The sequence below is a fragment of the Tiliqua scincoides genome, chromosome 3 (assembly GCF_035046505.1).
Source record: "Tiliqua scincoides isolate rTilSci1 chromosome 3, rTilSci1.hap2, whole genome shotgun sequence".
In the NCBI taxonomy this organism is placed as follows: domain Eukaryota; kingdom Metazoa; phylum Chordata; class Lepidosauria; order Squamata; family Scincidae; genus Tiliqua; species Tiliqua scincoides.
In genome coordinates, this window is record NC_089823.1 from 174,636,727 (window position 1) to 174,654,914 (window position 18,188).

The 18,188-nt window shown below is 41.3% G+C and overlaps 1 protein-coding gene across 6 annotated transcripts in view; it reads right to left on the bottom strand.

The window, feature by feature from the left end:
- TACC2 (transforming acidic coiled-coil containing protein 2) overlaps positions 1 to 18,188 on the bottom strand; it is a 225,765-nt gene that overhangs the window by 8,809 nt on the left and 198,768 nt on the right. For 4 of the 6 annotated variants that reach the window (XM_066622540.1, XM_066622536.1, XM_066622534.1 and 1 more), the window contains 5 exons: positions 17,724 to 17,864; positions 16,328 to 16,417; positions 9,855 to 9,998; positions 9,264 to 9,340; positions 6,054 to 6,097 (listed from right to left, as the gene is read on the bottom strand). In XM_066622540.1, coding sequence (XP_066478637.1) covers positions 6,054 to 6,097; positions 9,264 to 9,340; positions 9,855 to 9,998; positions 16,328 to 16,417; positions 17,724 to 17,864 — 496 coding nt within the window. The remainder of the gene's footprint in view (positions 1 to 6,053; positions 6,098 to 9,263; positions 9,341 to 9,854; positions 9,999 to 16,327; positions 16,418 to 17,723; positions 17,865 to 18,188) is intronic. The other 2 variants (XM_066622538.1, XM_066622539.1) reach the window with 2 other exon arrangements.

The following is an 18,188-nucleotide window of genomic DNA, read 5'->3' on the forward strand; positions in this document are numbered from 1 at the left end:
GCACCTGCAATTTCTTACACTTCATTTCTTATACTTTGGGGGGAGGGGTGGAACTCATTCCTGCGGATCAAAGCTTTAAGCTACTCCCCCATACCATTTAATACCAAGGTATTTTATCCTTTTAATTTCATCTCAATCTTTATATTAAAGCATGTTTTTGATCAGAAATGCCTCAGCATAGTCCAGTTTGAAAAAGGATATTTAAAATGTTGCAAATTCTAAGCTACAGCTACAGAATTTGAATGTGAAAATACTTTTCCAACTTTCCCTTCTAAAACTTCTAAATTTGCTAGAGAGCAATAAACCGCAGGCATAAAATAAGTTCTAGTCAATACTGATAATCACAAAATTTGTCTACTAAGATCACTTAAAATTAAATGTTTATGGAGACATCACCATGGGTTAATTTCACTAGCAGAGAGTGAAATTCTCTAGAGAGTTTCACTGCTAGAGAGACTCAAGGGCTAAATTTGGAGAACACTCCCCTCAGTGGTGTACCTGGGGTTCCTGGCACCCAGGGCAACCCCATTTTCCACCCCACACACCTCCTTTTCCGCCTCCCCCACCCCTGGCCTGGAAGTAATTGCGGTGACGTCATCGTCACCACAATTACTTCCATGTGGCTACCTCATCCGTTCCCCCTTTGAAAAAAAAGGGGGAACGGAAGAAGCAGCTGAGGCCCTGATGGAGCCTTCCGCTGCACTTGTAAGTGGGGCGGAGGTCTCCATTGGAGCTGTTTGGGCTGCTGGAAGTGGCACCCAATACAGGCGAACACTGCTTTCAGGAGGTGGGCGGCGCTCCCCTGCTGGACGCCACTTCCAGCAGCCCCAGACCACTGCAATGGAGACCTCCACACCGCTTGTAAGCAGCATGCTGGGAGTTGCGATGCTACCTCTCTAGGGTCCCCTCCTCTGGAGGAGAGAAAAGGGCTGCCCTAGAGCGTCAGCGCGCCGGGAATCGCATCTCCCGACGCACTGCCTCTCTAGGGTGCCCCTTTCTTCTCCTCCTATAAAGAACGAGAGGGGGCCAGCCCAGTCTGGTGCTGAGTTGCTGCCGGAGAGGTGATCCTGGGTGCCCCTCCTCCATCAGGAGAAGGGTTTTGTTTTTTTTAAAACGGACAGAAGCTGGCAGAGCTTGGATTTTAGAATGTGGGGCTTGGAGATGTGGGATTAATCAAAAATGGTTTGCCATACATGGTAAGGAAATTAAGCTGCTAGCATGGAACTCCTTTCTGAAAGGCCATTTAATTTTTAGTAGCCATATTAGTTTAGTTTTGAGGTCTATTGAAAATATTTTAACTTTTTCCCCCAAATTACCACCTTCTTTCACCAAATTTTTAACTCTTTTCACCAAATTACCACCTCAACCACCTGCTTTTTAAAAAAATCTGACTCTGGCTTGTGCAGTCGTGGGCTCTCCTTGGTTGCAGGTTCTCCAGAAGAGGCTGGATGATCATATATCAGAAGAGGTATTTGAAAATGGTGTTATTTATTTTACTGAGAAGTAAGATCAATGTGTTCAGTAAAATTTAGGCTGTAATCCTACCTTAGTCATCGGAAACAAACACTTCTACCTATCAGGGATGCTCTTGCAGTTGCCTGTGCTGAGAAGAGGGCTGGACTAGATGACCCTCCTGCTCTTTTCTCTGCCTCCTAATACTCCATAATAGTCCACGATCAGCAGAAAATTATGAGTTACTTGTTGTCAAGCCTTATTTGATAATTAAACTGAAGCAAAATGTCTACTATCAGAAAACTGCCAGTCTTTAGGGAGCATATTGATTATAGCATGTTGTACTTCCAAACAGAATGCAGCAAATACAGAAAATAAAAGCAAAAAAGAAAATAAAATTTGCAGTATGCAGATACCATAGTTGGCAAAAGCAATACTTACCAGGCTTGCCTTTGTTTGGATGTGCAAGCAAAGAACAAGAAGCAACAAAAATGGAAGCAAAATAGAAAAATCAGGAAATTTATCGAGAAAGCAGAAAAACTTAAAAGCAACAATTTGTAACGCAGGGAGCATAATATTCCTTCATTTCCATAATGGAGAATTAAAAAAAAAAGTTACCCCGAATGAATGAATTTGGCACTGGTTGACAATTGTAGGGATGATAAACACATGAATGGTCTAACAGGAGGGAGGAGGGGTTTAAAAAAAAAAAAAGGAATTCCATATATACGATGACATTTATATAGCAAAGGAGCCCAGGACCCATTCCATGAGGACTCATGAAATTCATTGGCCTTTGTTTTCAGAAGGAGTGAAAATTTACATTAGAAACATTACCTTGGGCTATACTTAAAAAAAGAAGAAGTTTGTACTAATGTATGGCAGCCCATGATACTATGCTCAAGGTCAGGAAGTGGCAAAACAAAGGAAACTGCAAACAATATAATTTTGTAAGTCAAACAAACATGCAATAGAGGCAGAGGTTAAGGAGAGCTGAAAAGACTTAAAAATTATATGAAGACAGACAAGATCTGAAGGGATACCAACAGAGCTACATGAACACAGTGACAAAGAGCTCTGACTCCTATCTTTACAAGCTATCAGACGCTTTGGCAGCTTCCACTTACATTGTAGCCATTGGCAAAAACTGCCGAGCTGAGCTCTGTATTGGTTAAGAGGCTTCTAAAAAGCTCTATCAGGACCACTTGACCTAATTCAGTATTCTATCAAAAGGGATTAGTAAAGTACATTCAGCTGCAAACTTAAAGAGCTCAGAAGCCTCTTCTCCAGCCATACAGCAGAAACTATTCTGATATACTTATTAGTAGGGGTAGAAATGGGCCAAGTTATTTTTAATATTCTTTTCTTGCAAGACAGCAATGCTTATATCATACTATTATAATATTTTTTATACAAACACCAGCTGATCTTGCTACATATCCAACCAAGGGGAAGAGGCACATGTATGAGGATTGGAAGGAAACCACAAAGCATGCTATTTCTGTTTCAGGGGAAATGCACATGCTATGCACATGGCCTCTCCTAGATGCCATCTCCCAAACTGCAAAATCTGACCAGCTTCTTGATTTTCTGAGGAGCTGTGGGCAATGAAATGAGTGGGGTGATGGCTAGAGCACAAGAGGTAAAAGACTGGAGATGGATCTGACTGAAGAGAGGCAAGAGACCATATTTATTTATTTTGAAGAATTTCTACCCCACCTTTCTCCCAGTGAGGGCAATCAGGGTGGCTTACAAATTTAAAACATATAACAATAACAACACATTTAAACAATAAATTCAAGACAAAAACCTCAATGGGTCACATAAAAATAAATGGTCAATTTAAAATAATATTTATTAAAATGCCAGTCCATCATGTCAGCTACCAAATGCCTTCCTGAATAAAAAGGTCTTAAAGCCCCGCTGAAAGGTCTCCAAGGAAGGAACTGTTCTTAATTTCAAGGGGAGGGAATTCCACAACTGGGGCACCACCACCAAGTAGGCCCTATTCCTCACTGCCACCCCCCCTCACCTCCATCAGTGGCGACAAGGTTAAAAGGGCCCTGATGACCTCAGAGGACCAGTCAGATTATATGGAAGGAGGCAGTCCCTCAAATATCCTGGTCCTGAGCCATAATCATCGTAGCCTATCGTCCTGAGACTTATAAGTCAACTAACACAATTAATTGTGCCCAGAAACGAATCAGCAACCAGTGCAGCAGCTGAAGCAGCAGCCCAACTGCATTGAACAGACAAGCCCCTGCAACCATATGGGCATGTACTGTATCTGGGGTACATCACCAAAAGTATACAGTTCCCATTAGCAAAGCAAACCTTTTTTTTTACTGATGCCCCTTTATAAGTTCTGAGTCTGTCCTCACTTTCCAAAAGAAGAAGACAAAGCTTTACTCCTCACCCACTTAAATAATAATGTTAAATTGCTAACCGTCTAAGCACAACAGCATTTTTATTATGAACTATTTTAGAGAGTATAAACTCTTAAGCACCTTGAATAAAATTAATTTGTCTTTGTGACAGTACTGGACTCAAACTGCCAATAGTTTAAGCATTCTAGTACATTCGAGGCTAGTGAGAGATACATTAATTCAGCAGCGAGCTACACTTGGGATCTCTCAGATTCAAATGAATTGACATTAATCATGTTGCTTGAGCTCAGGTGTTTGTTTTTTCTGTTAAGTAGCAGTCACAGAGTGACCAACTGGCATCAATGACAGCTTCCCTCCTAGACCAAACAGCACCTGTGGAAGCGAGCAATCTGGATTGCAGTAGAGAGAGAAAAATTAGAAGCTTCCATCCACCCGACTATAATCTTGATCATGACTTGCAACAGTTTAATGAAGGAACACACACATGTAGGGCAATACAACATCAAGTCTAGTTTAGTCCTAAATCAGCTGGTGTTTTATCTTGCCCAAGCTGGCTGGGAATAGTCCCCAAAAGAAGCATAACAAGGAATGTGGTTTTGTCTGAAACACTAACAAGGTCCAGGAATTCTACATTATATTCAGAAGTAATTTTATGTGTAAATTATTTCTGAAATAGTTATCTAAGTATTTGAAGACAAAATACTTACTTGCAATCATTTTAGTAAAAGCACTTTTCAAGAGTGGTTGAATGGAAGCGGGGGAACAAAATCATCCTAAGGTTTTGTAGGGCAAACTTTTCCAGTTGCTTGACTGACTTTCAAAAATGATTTGTCCTTATTTACAACTACCATGATACCTGTGCTTCACTTACTAGAACACAGGGAGAAGCAGAGCAATGCCTCCTGTGAGAGAAGCTAGACTGTGCCACACAACTCTCGAGCCAGTGCCCTTCCCTAACTTCCCTCTCACTGGAACACAGGAATAAGCAGAGCAAGGTCTGGCGATAGCACAAGTTCTCAGGAGAAAGGCTAGTCAAAATCTTGGGTAGCAGAACTCTGGACTGAGCCAGAAATACACTTCATTTTACTGTTCAGAGTAAACACTAAAATGACGGTTCTTTTTCTGTTATATTACTGTTACTACCCCTTACCATATCAACTTAATAAGGTTCAAGTTAAAAGTGTGAGCCTGGCCTTAGTTGCTATGTAGGCTGCAGGTCTCTCTCAGGCAGTAGCACAGAGGTAAAAGCCAGCCAGGCCTAAGTAACAGGAAGGATTCTATAATTCACTCCCGAATTAAGATTTGCCCCTTTAGGGGTTGATTAGGGTGAAATCCTGAATTATGTTTTTAATCATTTGTATGAATAACATTTGTAGGCAAAAATCAAGGTGATATCTCATTGAGCCTAAGAGTTAATAAGGAATCTGAAAACACATTTCACCCCTTTTCACCCTCTTAGGGTTCGAATTTCTAAAAACCCCTTTGAGTCCAGGGGTTTGGGGTGGGTGTTGATGAGTTAGTCAGGCAGGACTCAGTGAAAGGGAGTTGGAACAAAACAGGTTTTTATATTTATATAAAATCCACATTATCAATTTGCTCTCAAGTATAAACCTGTTTCGGTCCAACTCGCTTTCATCATGACCAATGAAACCTACTTCCAAGTGAATTGTCACGAACTCCAAGGGTTCGCTTGGGTGTGTTCCACATCTTGCACGTGTGAAGTGAGGCTTCCAACTTCTTTCGCTTAAAATGCAACTTTCTACAATGCATCACAAGCTGCTTCTGAAATTTTGCAGAGTAAAATGATGTTATTACACAAAGGTTCTGTTGTGTACGCAGAGCTACCTGCACTGTGCTCTAGATTGGGCCCAAGGTGTTTACGATCAGATTGCCACTCAGTAAATACTTCATGACTGAAAAACCAATAGGCTGGGAGTTCTGATTTTTGTTTGAATGTTTGAACCCCACCCAAGATGCCTGGGTTGTGTGTACAAATCTGAAACATGCAACCTACTATGCTTTTTGGAATGTGTCAGATTTCAGACTGGCTTTCCAGGACTAGCCAGTAGCGTCTGAACCCCAGACACTGTCAGAATTTTTAAAGCAAAACTAAAGACCTGTATTTGAGATCAGGAGTGGATCTCAATTTTAAATAGGTTTTTTTTAAAACTCATAACAGAATGAGAAGTCCATCTTTCACAAAACACCACATACCTATCATCTGAGCAATTGTCTTCTCATACTCTGAAACAATTTTCCTATAAACGAAAAGAAACAATAATGAACACGTCACAGAAGTTATCATTTGCAACATGTCTTCAGATTAAAATTTACTAGATAGCTTCAACATATATACTGAGATGAATAGATGAGTTGCATCATAGCAACAATCAATCAGAGCAACATTACTTCACATACAGTGCCATCAACTTGTAATATATGGTGCACTGTCAAATTCATGGCCATGCAATCTGCAACCTGTGTATTCGGGCCAGTGGTGTCACTAGGGTTTGCATCACATGGAGCGGGAGGCCAGTGCGTCACCCCTATGATGGACCTCCTTCCATGCAATGAGTGGGGCGATGTCCTGGGCAGTGGGTGTGGTGATGTACCATTGCCCTGCCCCCAATGGTTTTTTGGTTATAACACTTAATAGAATAGACATATTTCAACTCTGTTTCATTGCATTCTGCATGAAATTACACATCGACTGACACATAACACAATGGTATTATTCAAAAATATCAAGATTTTAAAAGTTTTGGCCAGTAGTGGTATCACACACCCTCTGTGCGTGTCACCCAGTGTGGCCCGCTCCCCCCGTACCCACAAGCGATGCCACTGATTATGGCCAGTGTGCTGCAATACATTCCCTTGTTTTATGCTCCACATATACATGGCTTCACTGAGTAGCCAACAACTGCAAGCTTTACAGGTCTGCAAGATGGGATTCCTGCAGAGAACTTCCTATACATAGCCAAATCTGGGAAAAGTTGGCCAGTTCCCCCCCCCCCCGCCTCCATAATTTTGTAGTAGTCATCACTGTGAGGCAAAGAAAGAAAATCCTCCTGGAATGACAAGTGTTCAAATGATACAAGACGTTCAAATTAAAGGCTAAAAGATCTGCAGTGCTTATGGTTCAAAGATTTAATCATTTTAAAGCACTTTCTGGGTTCAATCTACTAAAAACCAATGAAGGTTTTATCAGTGATTTCAATGGGAGGCAAATGGTACCCTTCAATGGAAGGAAATCTTTCATGCCTGGCTGGCATATGCTTACAGTTGGCAATGTTGAGCTGAGTTTACAGGGAAGCAGAAAAGAGACACAGTGAATTGTCTCTTGTACTTAATCCTGTACATGAGAATATACTTGGCAACTGCATTTCTAGCAGGAAAAACAGAAATATAATCTGTGACACTGTGGCAAATGCAAGGAATGCTTCCATTTTCTGAAACTGTATACAGCTGTCAAGCAAAATGATGATTCTAAAGCTTTATTTTTATAATAACCATACCCTGGCGTCCTGTTTTGAATTTGGAACGAGTCTCTCTTTAGTTAGAATAAGCAGATTAAAAGTGATTTAAGCAGCTGATCCATGCCTTTCTAGGGTGAAATCAGGCTAATGAAATGTGACTAGTCTTGATCCTTAGCATTTGAGCAACAAGTTGCAAAGTAAATATTCAACATAAATTACATGTTTTACTGTGGTGTTTTGTTTAAAAAACAAAATGCTGACATTTTGAATGATTTCCTGAAGATAACTGCAGAGTCCAATAATTATAATCAAAAAGACACAGGTCTTCAGAATAAGGGTATAAAGACATCTCCTCTCCAAGAAGATCATAACCTTGTAATGAATGTCACTGACAAAAGACAAACCCAGTCACAACTGCTACAGAAGCTCCAAACTGGTTTTAAGAAGCTAAGAGCAACCCAACTGGCCACAGGTGGTATTACCACTCTTAGCACATCTAGCCTTCCCACCAACATCACCTCGGTCGTGTCTCAATTCCTTCTCAGTCTGTTCAACCTTATTCCTCACCAAAGGCTACTGAAAAAACTCCACAGTCAGGGAATTAGAGGACAGGTCCTCTCATGGATTGAGAACTGGTTGGAGGCCAGGAAGCAGAGAGTGGGTGTCAATGGGCAATTTTCACAATGGAGAGAGGTGAAAAGTGGTGTGCCCCAAGGATCTGTCCTGGGACCGATGCTTTTCAACCTCTTCATAAATGACCTGGAGACAGGCTTGAGCAGTGAAGTGGCTAAGTTTGCAGATGACACCAAACTTTTCCGAGTGGTAAAGACCAGAAGTGATTGTGAGGAGCTCCAGAAGGATCTCTCCAGACTGGCAGAATGGGCAGCAAAATGGCAGATGCGCTTCAATGTCAGTAAGTGTAAAGTCATGCACATTGGGGCAAAAAATCAAAACTTCAGATATAGGCTGATGGGTTCTAAGCTGTCTGTGACAGATCAGGAGAGAGATCTTGGGGTGGTGGTGGACAGGTCGATGAAAGTGTCGACCCAATGTGCGGCGGCAGTGAAGAAGGCCAATTCTATGCTTGGGATCATTAGGAAGGGTATTGAGAACAAAACGGCTAGTATTATAATGCCATTGTACAAATCTATGGTAAGGCCACACCTGGAGTATTGTGTCCAGTTCTGGTCGCCGCATCTCAAAAAAGACATAGTGGAAATGGAAAAGGTGCAAAAGAGAGCGACTAAGATGATTACTGGGCTGGGGCACCTTCCTTATGAGGAAAGGCTACGGCGTTTGGGCCTCTTCAGCCTAGAAAAGAGGCGCCTGAGGGCGGACATGATTGAGACATACAAAATTATGCAGGGAATGGACAGAGTGGATAGGGAGATGCTCTTTACACTCTCACATAATACCAGAACCAGGGGACATCCACTAAAATTGAGTGTTGGGCGGGTTAGGACAGACAAAAGAAAATATTTCTTTACTCAGCGTGTGGTCGGTCTGTGGAACTCCTTGCCACAGGATGTGGTGCTGGCGTCTAGCCTAGACGCCTTTAAAAGGGGATTGGACAAGTTTCTGGAGGAAAAATCCATTATGGGGTACAAGCCATGATGTGTATGCGCAACCTCCTGATTTTAGAAATGGGTTATGTCAGAATGCCAGATGCAGGGGAGGGCACCAGGATGAGGTCTCTTGTTATCTGGTGTGCTCCCTGGGGCATTTGGTGGGCCGCTGTGAGATACAGGAAGCTGGACTAGATGGGCCTATGGCCTGATCCGGTGGGGCTGTTCTTATGTTCTTATTCACCTGATCATCATCTCCTTCCTCCAATGAAGCACGGATGATTGGTCAGTACCCAAGATCAACCTAGTTTATTTAACCAGATATGCAATATATTGTAGAAGCAATTTAAGTCTTCTGAAGTATTGGCAGAGAAAGAACACACCTCATTTCCATCACTTCCCTCCTGCTCTCTTCATATTTTTCTTTCCATTCTGTCACTTCTCTTTCCTTGGTTACAATCTGTTGTAAAAGAAGAAGAAAGCAGGGTCTCTAATTTGAAGAAAACAAAAATTATTTTGTCACACAGCATTCTAGAGGACAATGTTTTAAATTCAAGGCTAAGCAAAAACAGAGTGCCAAATCCACATCCAGGTTTTATTATTGACACTGAATTGTCAGGGACATAGATAGCAAAGGATTATTTTACCAATGTAATATATAACAAGTAGCATCCAGAGTACTGCTGGCACAACATGCACCAGTGGAAGACGTCTTACCTATCCCTTTCTCCCTGTTTAAATCTTTGAGCCCCTAAATGCTATTGTTGTGGGATGCAGTGTAGGAGAACTATCCAGAAACTATAACCAAAGTAAGGAGTGGGGGAGGAGTGGTGGTGGTGGTGGTGATGCTTGGCTATGTTAAATATTTTTACATATGGTTTAAATAAAATGGCGCAAACAGGCCTCAGAATAGCTCAATTTTGGAAAATCTTCCAAGAAAAAGATAGGATTTTCTTATCTGAGATCATGCTTACCTCCTCTCTAGCAACTCTCAATGCAGAATCCAAGTCCTGTTGCTGGTAAAGCAAACCTGAGGTATTTTCTCCATCTGAGCTGCTGATTCGGGAGTACAGTGCACTTTTAGAGATGGAAACATCAGCTGACACTGCAGGATCTCTCTGTTCATTTAAAAGAAGAAGTTGAGAATTTAACAACAGGTGAGCTCTCCACAGGTGTTCCAGCTATCCATGTTCAGGTGAGAAAGCAAAAAACGGGAGAGCGTGAAGTTATGATGAATGGTAAACAATCTGTATTTGCACCTTTGATAGTACCATACAGATGGTAATGCAAGTGAATCTGAAGAACTGAAACTACACAGTGTCCCTCTGAGAACTATTTCAGGCTAACACACAGAAGGGAGACCTAGTGAGAACTGAGGCAGCAGCAGAAGCAACCATCATTTTATGCATCATTCTCTCACGAAGAAGAATGTGCTCATTTTGGATAAAGTCTGTAGAAACGGTTTAAAATGCAATGAGTGTGAAATGCTGAGCAATACAGATGCCACTGAGAACTGTGATATCTGAGTGGGGCACAACAGAGTTTAAAAGCATCAGCACAAAGTTCCAGGACCACACCAAGTTCTGCTAATGACGGTTGTATGGAGACCTCACTGATAAAGGAAGGTGTCATGGTTTATGCCTACCAGCTCTTCTAGGTGCTCTAGCCCTGTTATACTGATATTCCTAATTCATCACCTTGCCATGCCTTAGGGTCAAACTAGATATATGCATCTAATCATGCCACATTGCTGTGGGGGAGGAAAGTGTTAGTTTTCTTTCCAAATGGCAACAGAGTGGCTGTGCAACATAGGAAAGCCACACTAAGAGTGAGACTTTAGTACTTTGCCCAGCCGCAGACCTCCACAGCCCCGCGCCAAAGCTCCATGATGGCACCCCCCCGCGGGCTGTTGCCGCCCCTCTCGGGCAGAAATTTGCCCCCTACTTACCAGAGGTTCACAGAGCCTGACATGACCTCCTCCCACGCTGGGAAAACCTCTGCAAGGTTCCCCGGTGCTATAAACTGTGCTTCTGGCAAACCGGAAGCACAGTTTCCGCCCCCATTGGGAGCCCCAGAGAGGCTGGAACTCGGGGCATTTGCCCCAGGTCAGCCTATGGCAGGCACACAACTGACTTTGCCCCTGCTATGGATTTGATCGTCATTACATCCCCCCATGTGCTATTTTTATTTGGAAAAAAAAGTAAAGAAAAACACAAGTTATAAATATAAGGGCGCAATCCTAACCAACTTTCCAGCACCGAGGTAAGGGCAATGCAACTTCAAGCTAAGGAAAAGGGGGTCGACTGGAGAAGTTTTGGGCAGGGGAGGGCGGGCCAGTGGGCGAACTGGGACTGAACCTTAGGCCAGATTCTAATGGGCCTTACTTCTTCTTACTTATACTTCCCAGTATAAAGGACCTTACTTCTGAGTAAACATGCCTATGATTACACTAAAACAATAGTTCTCAAACTCACTGGGAGTCTGAGAACTGCTTGTAAGTGGTTGTGGGGGCGAGAACTTGGAGGGATGATGTGCTCCAGCGGTGCTGCAGTTATGTCGCTGCATCATGGGCTCCCAGAGGCTTGCCAGCCTACCTGAGTCTGCCAGCCTTGGAGAGGTTGGGGGGCCCACAGCCCCTTCTGCAGGTCTTCCCCAAGCTTTGTTTTGCTCTGATTTGAAGGTTGGACTTCTAGTTTACTGCTAGTAAACATGGGAAATGACCCATTTTTTGTTCCTATGGTGGGTTGCAACCCGCCACTTTAAGCACCACTGCACTAAAAGATATTGCTCATTTGTAGTCACTTTCCCAGTTCCTGGTAAATAAAATGCAAAGATACCACCACAAACTGACATCTGTTCAACCATGCACTACCAGATGCAGCCACAGGAAACATGTATTCCAAATGCAAGACTGGAATCTTGCAGTCAAGACTGCAAAACTACAGAGAAAGCTACTGGGACTTGCGTATTACACAATACCTTCTTCAACATATAAACAACGCAGAAGATTATATACTTGAATGTGTTTATTTTTGCATTGTTATATATAACACCCAGAAAAAGAGCACCATAAATCTTTGTTAAGTAAGATAAAACAAGATCAAACACATGCATTTCCAGTTCCAGAAAGCTGAGCACTAAAGTATTCAGTGGTTAAAGCACCACTATTCCACCACCATAGTCCTAGTCCACACACATTCAAACTCTGCTACTACTTTAAACTTTTCTTTTAAGACCAATACTGCTAATAAAGGGTTTTAATGCAATGTCTACTTTATCCCTAATTCATCTATTCTTTCAGCCATTCCACACACACAATTCAGAGCTCAAGCCAAAATATATATTCTGGAAATAGTTGACTTGAACTCAAATCACATATGGCATAAGTCAGTGAACATTAAGGCATTATCCATTCCTTTTGATTTCATACTTTGGCTTGCACCAGTTACATAGCTGGTACATGTCCAATAGGACCCAGGAAAGTGAATCAAGGCCATGAAAGGGGGTAGGATATCAGCGACACCATGGCCACCAATACCACACCCCCTTCCCAGCCTCAATCCACTCTCTTCCGTTTCTGCCTCATTTGTCCCTCTCTCCTCATTCCACCCAACCCTGCCTATTCTGACTTACTGTTGCACCACCACAGCGGCAGCCTGGTTGCTTGAAAAGGCATGTTGTCTTTTAGCCATAAAGGAACTTGCACTTTTGGAACACTAGTTCCAGCAGAGCGAGGTCCCATCAGGTTTGGGCCATTTGTCAGATACAACAAGGCATCAATCTGTCTGGAATGCACATGTAATATTCAGGCGGGGTGGACACAATAAAGGCATCTTATTCTGTGTTATAAATGTGAAATGATCGTCAGAGTATCCTGGTGATAAGCTTCTTCCATTGACTACAAAGATTGTAAAAGCCAGTATCATTGGCACCATTACATATTAATACTACTTTTGGGAAATCAAACCTGCAATTAGAGAATCCCCAGTGGTTCAGTTAAACTGACTTAGAGCCAGGTTAATTGATGTGGTGAGAGTGGTACAGGAGTTTTCATCTTTTACATGCAACAACCAAGAAACACAGCTGTGTGATATTCAAAAGAAAACCATTCTAGTCTATGCCCTACCTATCAAGTTGGATTAAACCTGCTGCAAAGCAGCCAGCAGATCCTATTATGACTAATCTGCATTTATTTCTTAGCTACTGTAAGATACTGTACCTTCCAGAAGATTTGCCCATTATTTAATTTGACCTTGGCAACAGCTGCTTCAAGAGGCAGCTAACCATGGGAAAACGTGTTTCTCAATTTAACATGATGACAAAAGGATACACTAGACTGAGATTAAATATGCAGGCTTTTCCAATGTCAAATTTCCTGCAACATCCATCAGAAAGAACTTGTCTTTTGATTGCATGCAATAAATACGAATTGCAGATAAAAGAAATGCACTTCACAAACTGCTTGCACAGCCATGATGCTCATAATAATACAGAAAAATGTCTGGAGTTCTAAATTTAAAAACAACAACATTACACATTATTTAGAATACTGTCTTCCGTAATAATTCCTAACATGATTAAGAATAATGATTATGACGCCTAACAATATCATTATATTTAGTATAATAATGTTTATTTGGACAAATCCAGATGGGGATGTCCAGATAAATTCCTATGGAGATTCTATCCAACTTCTGATCTTTAGTTTTTCAAAAACTTGATCAGCCACACTCATTTTTCAACTTCTTTTTTAATTCTATCATCTTGCTGTTTATTCCATATTTGATCTTTGGGATGTATTCCACTTAATTTTATTAAGCACTGACAATGTATGCACTTATGACAGGATTTTCTACATTAATAAGGGACAAAAATACTCAAACTATATGGTTGTATATCAATTCCTCTGCTGCCCCCTTTCTCCCAGAGACAAAAAAAAACATTCCAAACACTTTCGAAGTTCATGAACAATCAGAAAGGAAAATACATTGCCACTCAAGTCTAGCTACCTTTCAGATGAAACTAGCTTTTTAAATTTATCTACTTTGCTCTTCTGTAAGTTTTAACATATATCCTATGGAATTTGACAGCCAAGATTCCAGCCCTTTTATAGAATATGGAATCAAATCCCTTGCACTTATACAAATGTGTGTCCCTAATGAATAATTTTTTTTAAAAAAACGCATTCAATAATCAAATAAAGTAGTTGGAATCCAATTCCATTGTAAATCAAATGGGTAACTGACTAGCAGCTTCAATAGGAAGGGAGTGGCACTCATCATCCCTATTCAGAAGCAAATTATCAGGCTGTAACTTTAACTGAACAATTCATTAAAAAGGATAAACAAGCAGACTTTGGTTTTCTGAATCAGCTAGCTTATGATCAGCAAAAACAGAGTTCTGGTCAAAATGCAGTTATGGTGCTGCGATATCAGGTTTTTAAAAATGGATTATATCACTTTGCGATTGGCTATGCAAATTCCACATCAGAGAGAGCGCACAAGCATGACTTACATAAAATGAATTAGTGCCAAAAGCATATCCAAACAACAGTCTCCTACTTTGAAATGAATATTTCATTTGTCAGAAAACTAGCTACCTCCCAGCTATACTCTGTTGGCATCAAACAGAAAGAAAGAACAAACCAAAACCGCACACACATACGCCACTGAAGTAAAACCCCATGAGCTCTGACCTTTGCATTAACACCATAAGGGACCTTCTTGAGAAGTTGCACACATCAAACAACTACTTAAGAGCTAACATTTCACTCTAGTTTAGACCACATGCATCAGAGGAGCGACCTCACACCCAACATGGCAACAGCCAGCATGCTACAGGGAAGGAAACATTGTAGATCTCAAATAAAGTTTGTGTGTAGGAAGATGTCATCATCCCCACTTAGAAATCCCATCTCACTTTCCCAAAATTACTCCTGAACAAGCAAGATATATGTCCATGCAGAATGTGTTACACTTTCTGTAGGTTACTGAAGAACAGCATTTGGAGCGTCCTGTATTATGGATGTATAGATTATTTCGACTAAATTCTACTTCCCTGAATAAAGCCACATGTCAACCTCGGGACACAACGTGACTACTGACAGCCTAATTGGTTGTAACTAAAATATCCATCCCAGATTTGGAAAGGCGAATTCTTATGATTACATTCAAATTAGAATTGTCACCTCTTAAAAACATCTGGGCTCTAAGATTGCTTAAAATGAGAAACTGAATTTAAGAGATATTTTCAAACAATCTTATGTTACAGGGAATATCCAAAATTTTCTGAATGGCAACATACACAAACAAATGCTAACAGTTCCAAATTAGGTTTGCTCAAATTTAAATATCTGTTTGCTACAGGATCTATAGAAGTACAAGAGAATCTACAGAAGTAATAACAAACACAAGGGCAGCCCACTCCTAATCTGCCCTGGAGCAGGCAGGCCAGCTGGCCCATGTTGCATGCAGAGCAGGGGCTACGGATGGCTGAAACGCAACTCAGGCAAGAAGAATTCCCCTTACCCCAAGCAACATGGTCATGGGCCGAAAAGGGCTACTCAGATCTGCACCTCCTAAAGAGGTGGCTCAGATCTGAGCAGCCCGGTGGTATGCCAGGCCATCCGGAAGGGGGATTAGGATCTGGCCTAACTGCCAGATCCTGGTCCTGGCCCCCTCCCGGGCCCAGTCCTCCCACTGGCCTGCCCAATGCCCACCCTTTCCCCACCCCAGAATGTCCCTGAAACACCCGCCCCAGACCCCCGTGCCAGTGGCCCACTGCTAGCACAAACTGACCTTAAGCCAGTGCCGTGGAGGCAAGATTGGGCATCCCGAGGCTGGCACACCTCAGTGCACCAACTTGCCAACTCCCATGGTGGCGCAGAAATGCCTTATGGTACTCTTGCGACACCTCCAGGTTGGCACAAGCGACTTGTGCTGGTCTAAACAGCCCTTTGGATTGGGCCCTAATTGTCAATGTTTACTAGTCTACTTCTATGCTTTTGGAGGGTCACAATTTTATCCAGAATTGTCAACATTTGTATCCGATTATCAACACTCCAAAAATTTTGGACATTAACCATAACATAGATATTGGTCAATGACATATATTCAAATAGGAATTGAAGTCTCTTTAAAATAAATCTGCACTGAGGTACCACAATACCTAATTATCTAAGCAAGTGATTAATTCGTGAAAAAAAGCAGTAAGGAATAGAAGATTGACAGTGACTTTGAAACATATTTTCCAGCAGAGGTGATAGCATTTGGGATTAGAGAAAGACTTTTGGCATGCTTCTTGATGCTTTTTCTCAATACAATGGTGCCCAAAACATCAAGCATCACTCAGAGAAAATTCAGTCAATTTATTGTTAAACCGCAAAGCAGCATTTTGGTTCCTTAAGCTGTGATCAGTTGCACACAAATTGCAGGCATAACACAGATACCTCAGTATCTAAGGAGCTGAAAGAAGACAGGGTAATTTGTCTGGCTAGCTTCAGGGCTTCTATCCTCATTGCAGCAAACTCTAACTCCTCCTGCCAGTGGGATGGTTGGTGAATTGTGAGCAATGCATAGGGAAAATGTATTAAGAACATGATGTCAATAAACACTACAGATCAGTCTATTATGATCACTATTTTGGGACAACACACACACATTCACTCAAAGCTTCTTCAAGGACTGAAACAGCAGCAGAACACAAACCAGCGGCTTCTAGTGGGATAGAGCCAAAAATGTTCAGTTTTGGTTAAAAAGCATTAAAAATTATTCTGTTTTGTCCAGGGAAAAAGAGTAAGCAAAATTCTTACTTCTTTGGGTATTATTGTATTTCTCATTGCATATTGCTTTCTGCTTCTGTATTACATTCAACCACACTCAGCTACTTTAGAAAGGTAAATCAGCACTGAATGACTGAACAATAAACCTTCCCACACCTTTAAGGCACATTGTTTGATCCCCAACCCACCCAGTTCACTTATCAGAAAGCACTGGTATGAGATCTACCTACTGAAGAAGATTGTGTGTACTAAACACTCAATGAACCAGCTTCAGATGGAATCCTATGCATGCTGACTTGAAGTAAGTCCACTGAACTGAATGGAATATCTGAATAAAGATGCATAGGACTGTGTAGAAAAAGAACTATGTTCATGAGACTAACCATACAGTGTCATCACCAAAAGTCTGTCTAGCTATTGGCACTGTCCTTACATTTTGTACGTGGATTTTTCTCTGGGCGCATTGAACATTTTCCCAATCAAGCAAAGCCCTTCCAAAGTATTTCAGATTAATGACTGGTTCACAAAGTCTCTGGCATGTTGGCTATATGTACACTGGAGCACAGAAATTAATGCTGATATTCCATATAGACTATGCATCCCATGTGCAGAACATCACATGCGACACAAAGTATACATAAACATGCACTATATGAATGATCCACGTGATACCAAAAACAACAAGTCACATGTGTAGGACATATGGATGGCCATGTATGGTACAGAATACACTGTATTCTACAAGAGGTGAAAACAGGCATATGCAAGAATGAAAGATGATATAAATTTGTCCTAAGGTTATATTAATTTTTTAGATCAAGAATATGATAAGATTAGTATTTCTGATCTAAAAAAATGATATATCATATTTCTGATATAACCTTATTCATTAATTAGAAAAGGTAAAATGATAAAGTACATTTGCTTATGAATGTTCATGGTAGACCACGGAGAAGGTTTGTGGCACACTGCATAATGTTTGTCCCTTTTTGAACTGAGTTCACGCTCAACTGGAGTTCACAAACACTGAAGCAAGGAACAGTGACAGATTTCTATTACAAACCTGAAGTTTCTGAGCAAATATGGGGGGATTCTTTTCTGCTAAGTCAGGTTCTAGATATTGAAGTTGATCACACACTGAAGGTGGATGAGATATCCTATTGAGAAGAGCATCAGCAGAGACAAAGGGGTCTTCAGGTGTGGTCTGAAGAGCAAGGAGGATACAAAACATAACAGAAACTGGAAGAGCTGCTCGGGATGAAAACCATGCATCAGCCTGTATATAAATACTAGGGCAGTTTCAACTAATGCTTCAGTCTTACATGCTGTGATGTGGAAATAAGCCCCCACTAAGCACAACAAGAGTTACTTCTGAACAAGAACACACAGGATCAAACGGCACATCTGGAAAAATGTTTTCTTTCAACTGTATTAATAGGTGGCTGGATTTGCCAAGAAAAGATGTAATGGGTTTAACAAGTTGTTGCTTGTGAGTAGTTCTTGCCAAGACTTAAATACAGAAATAAGA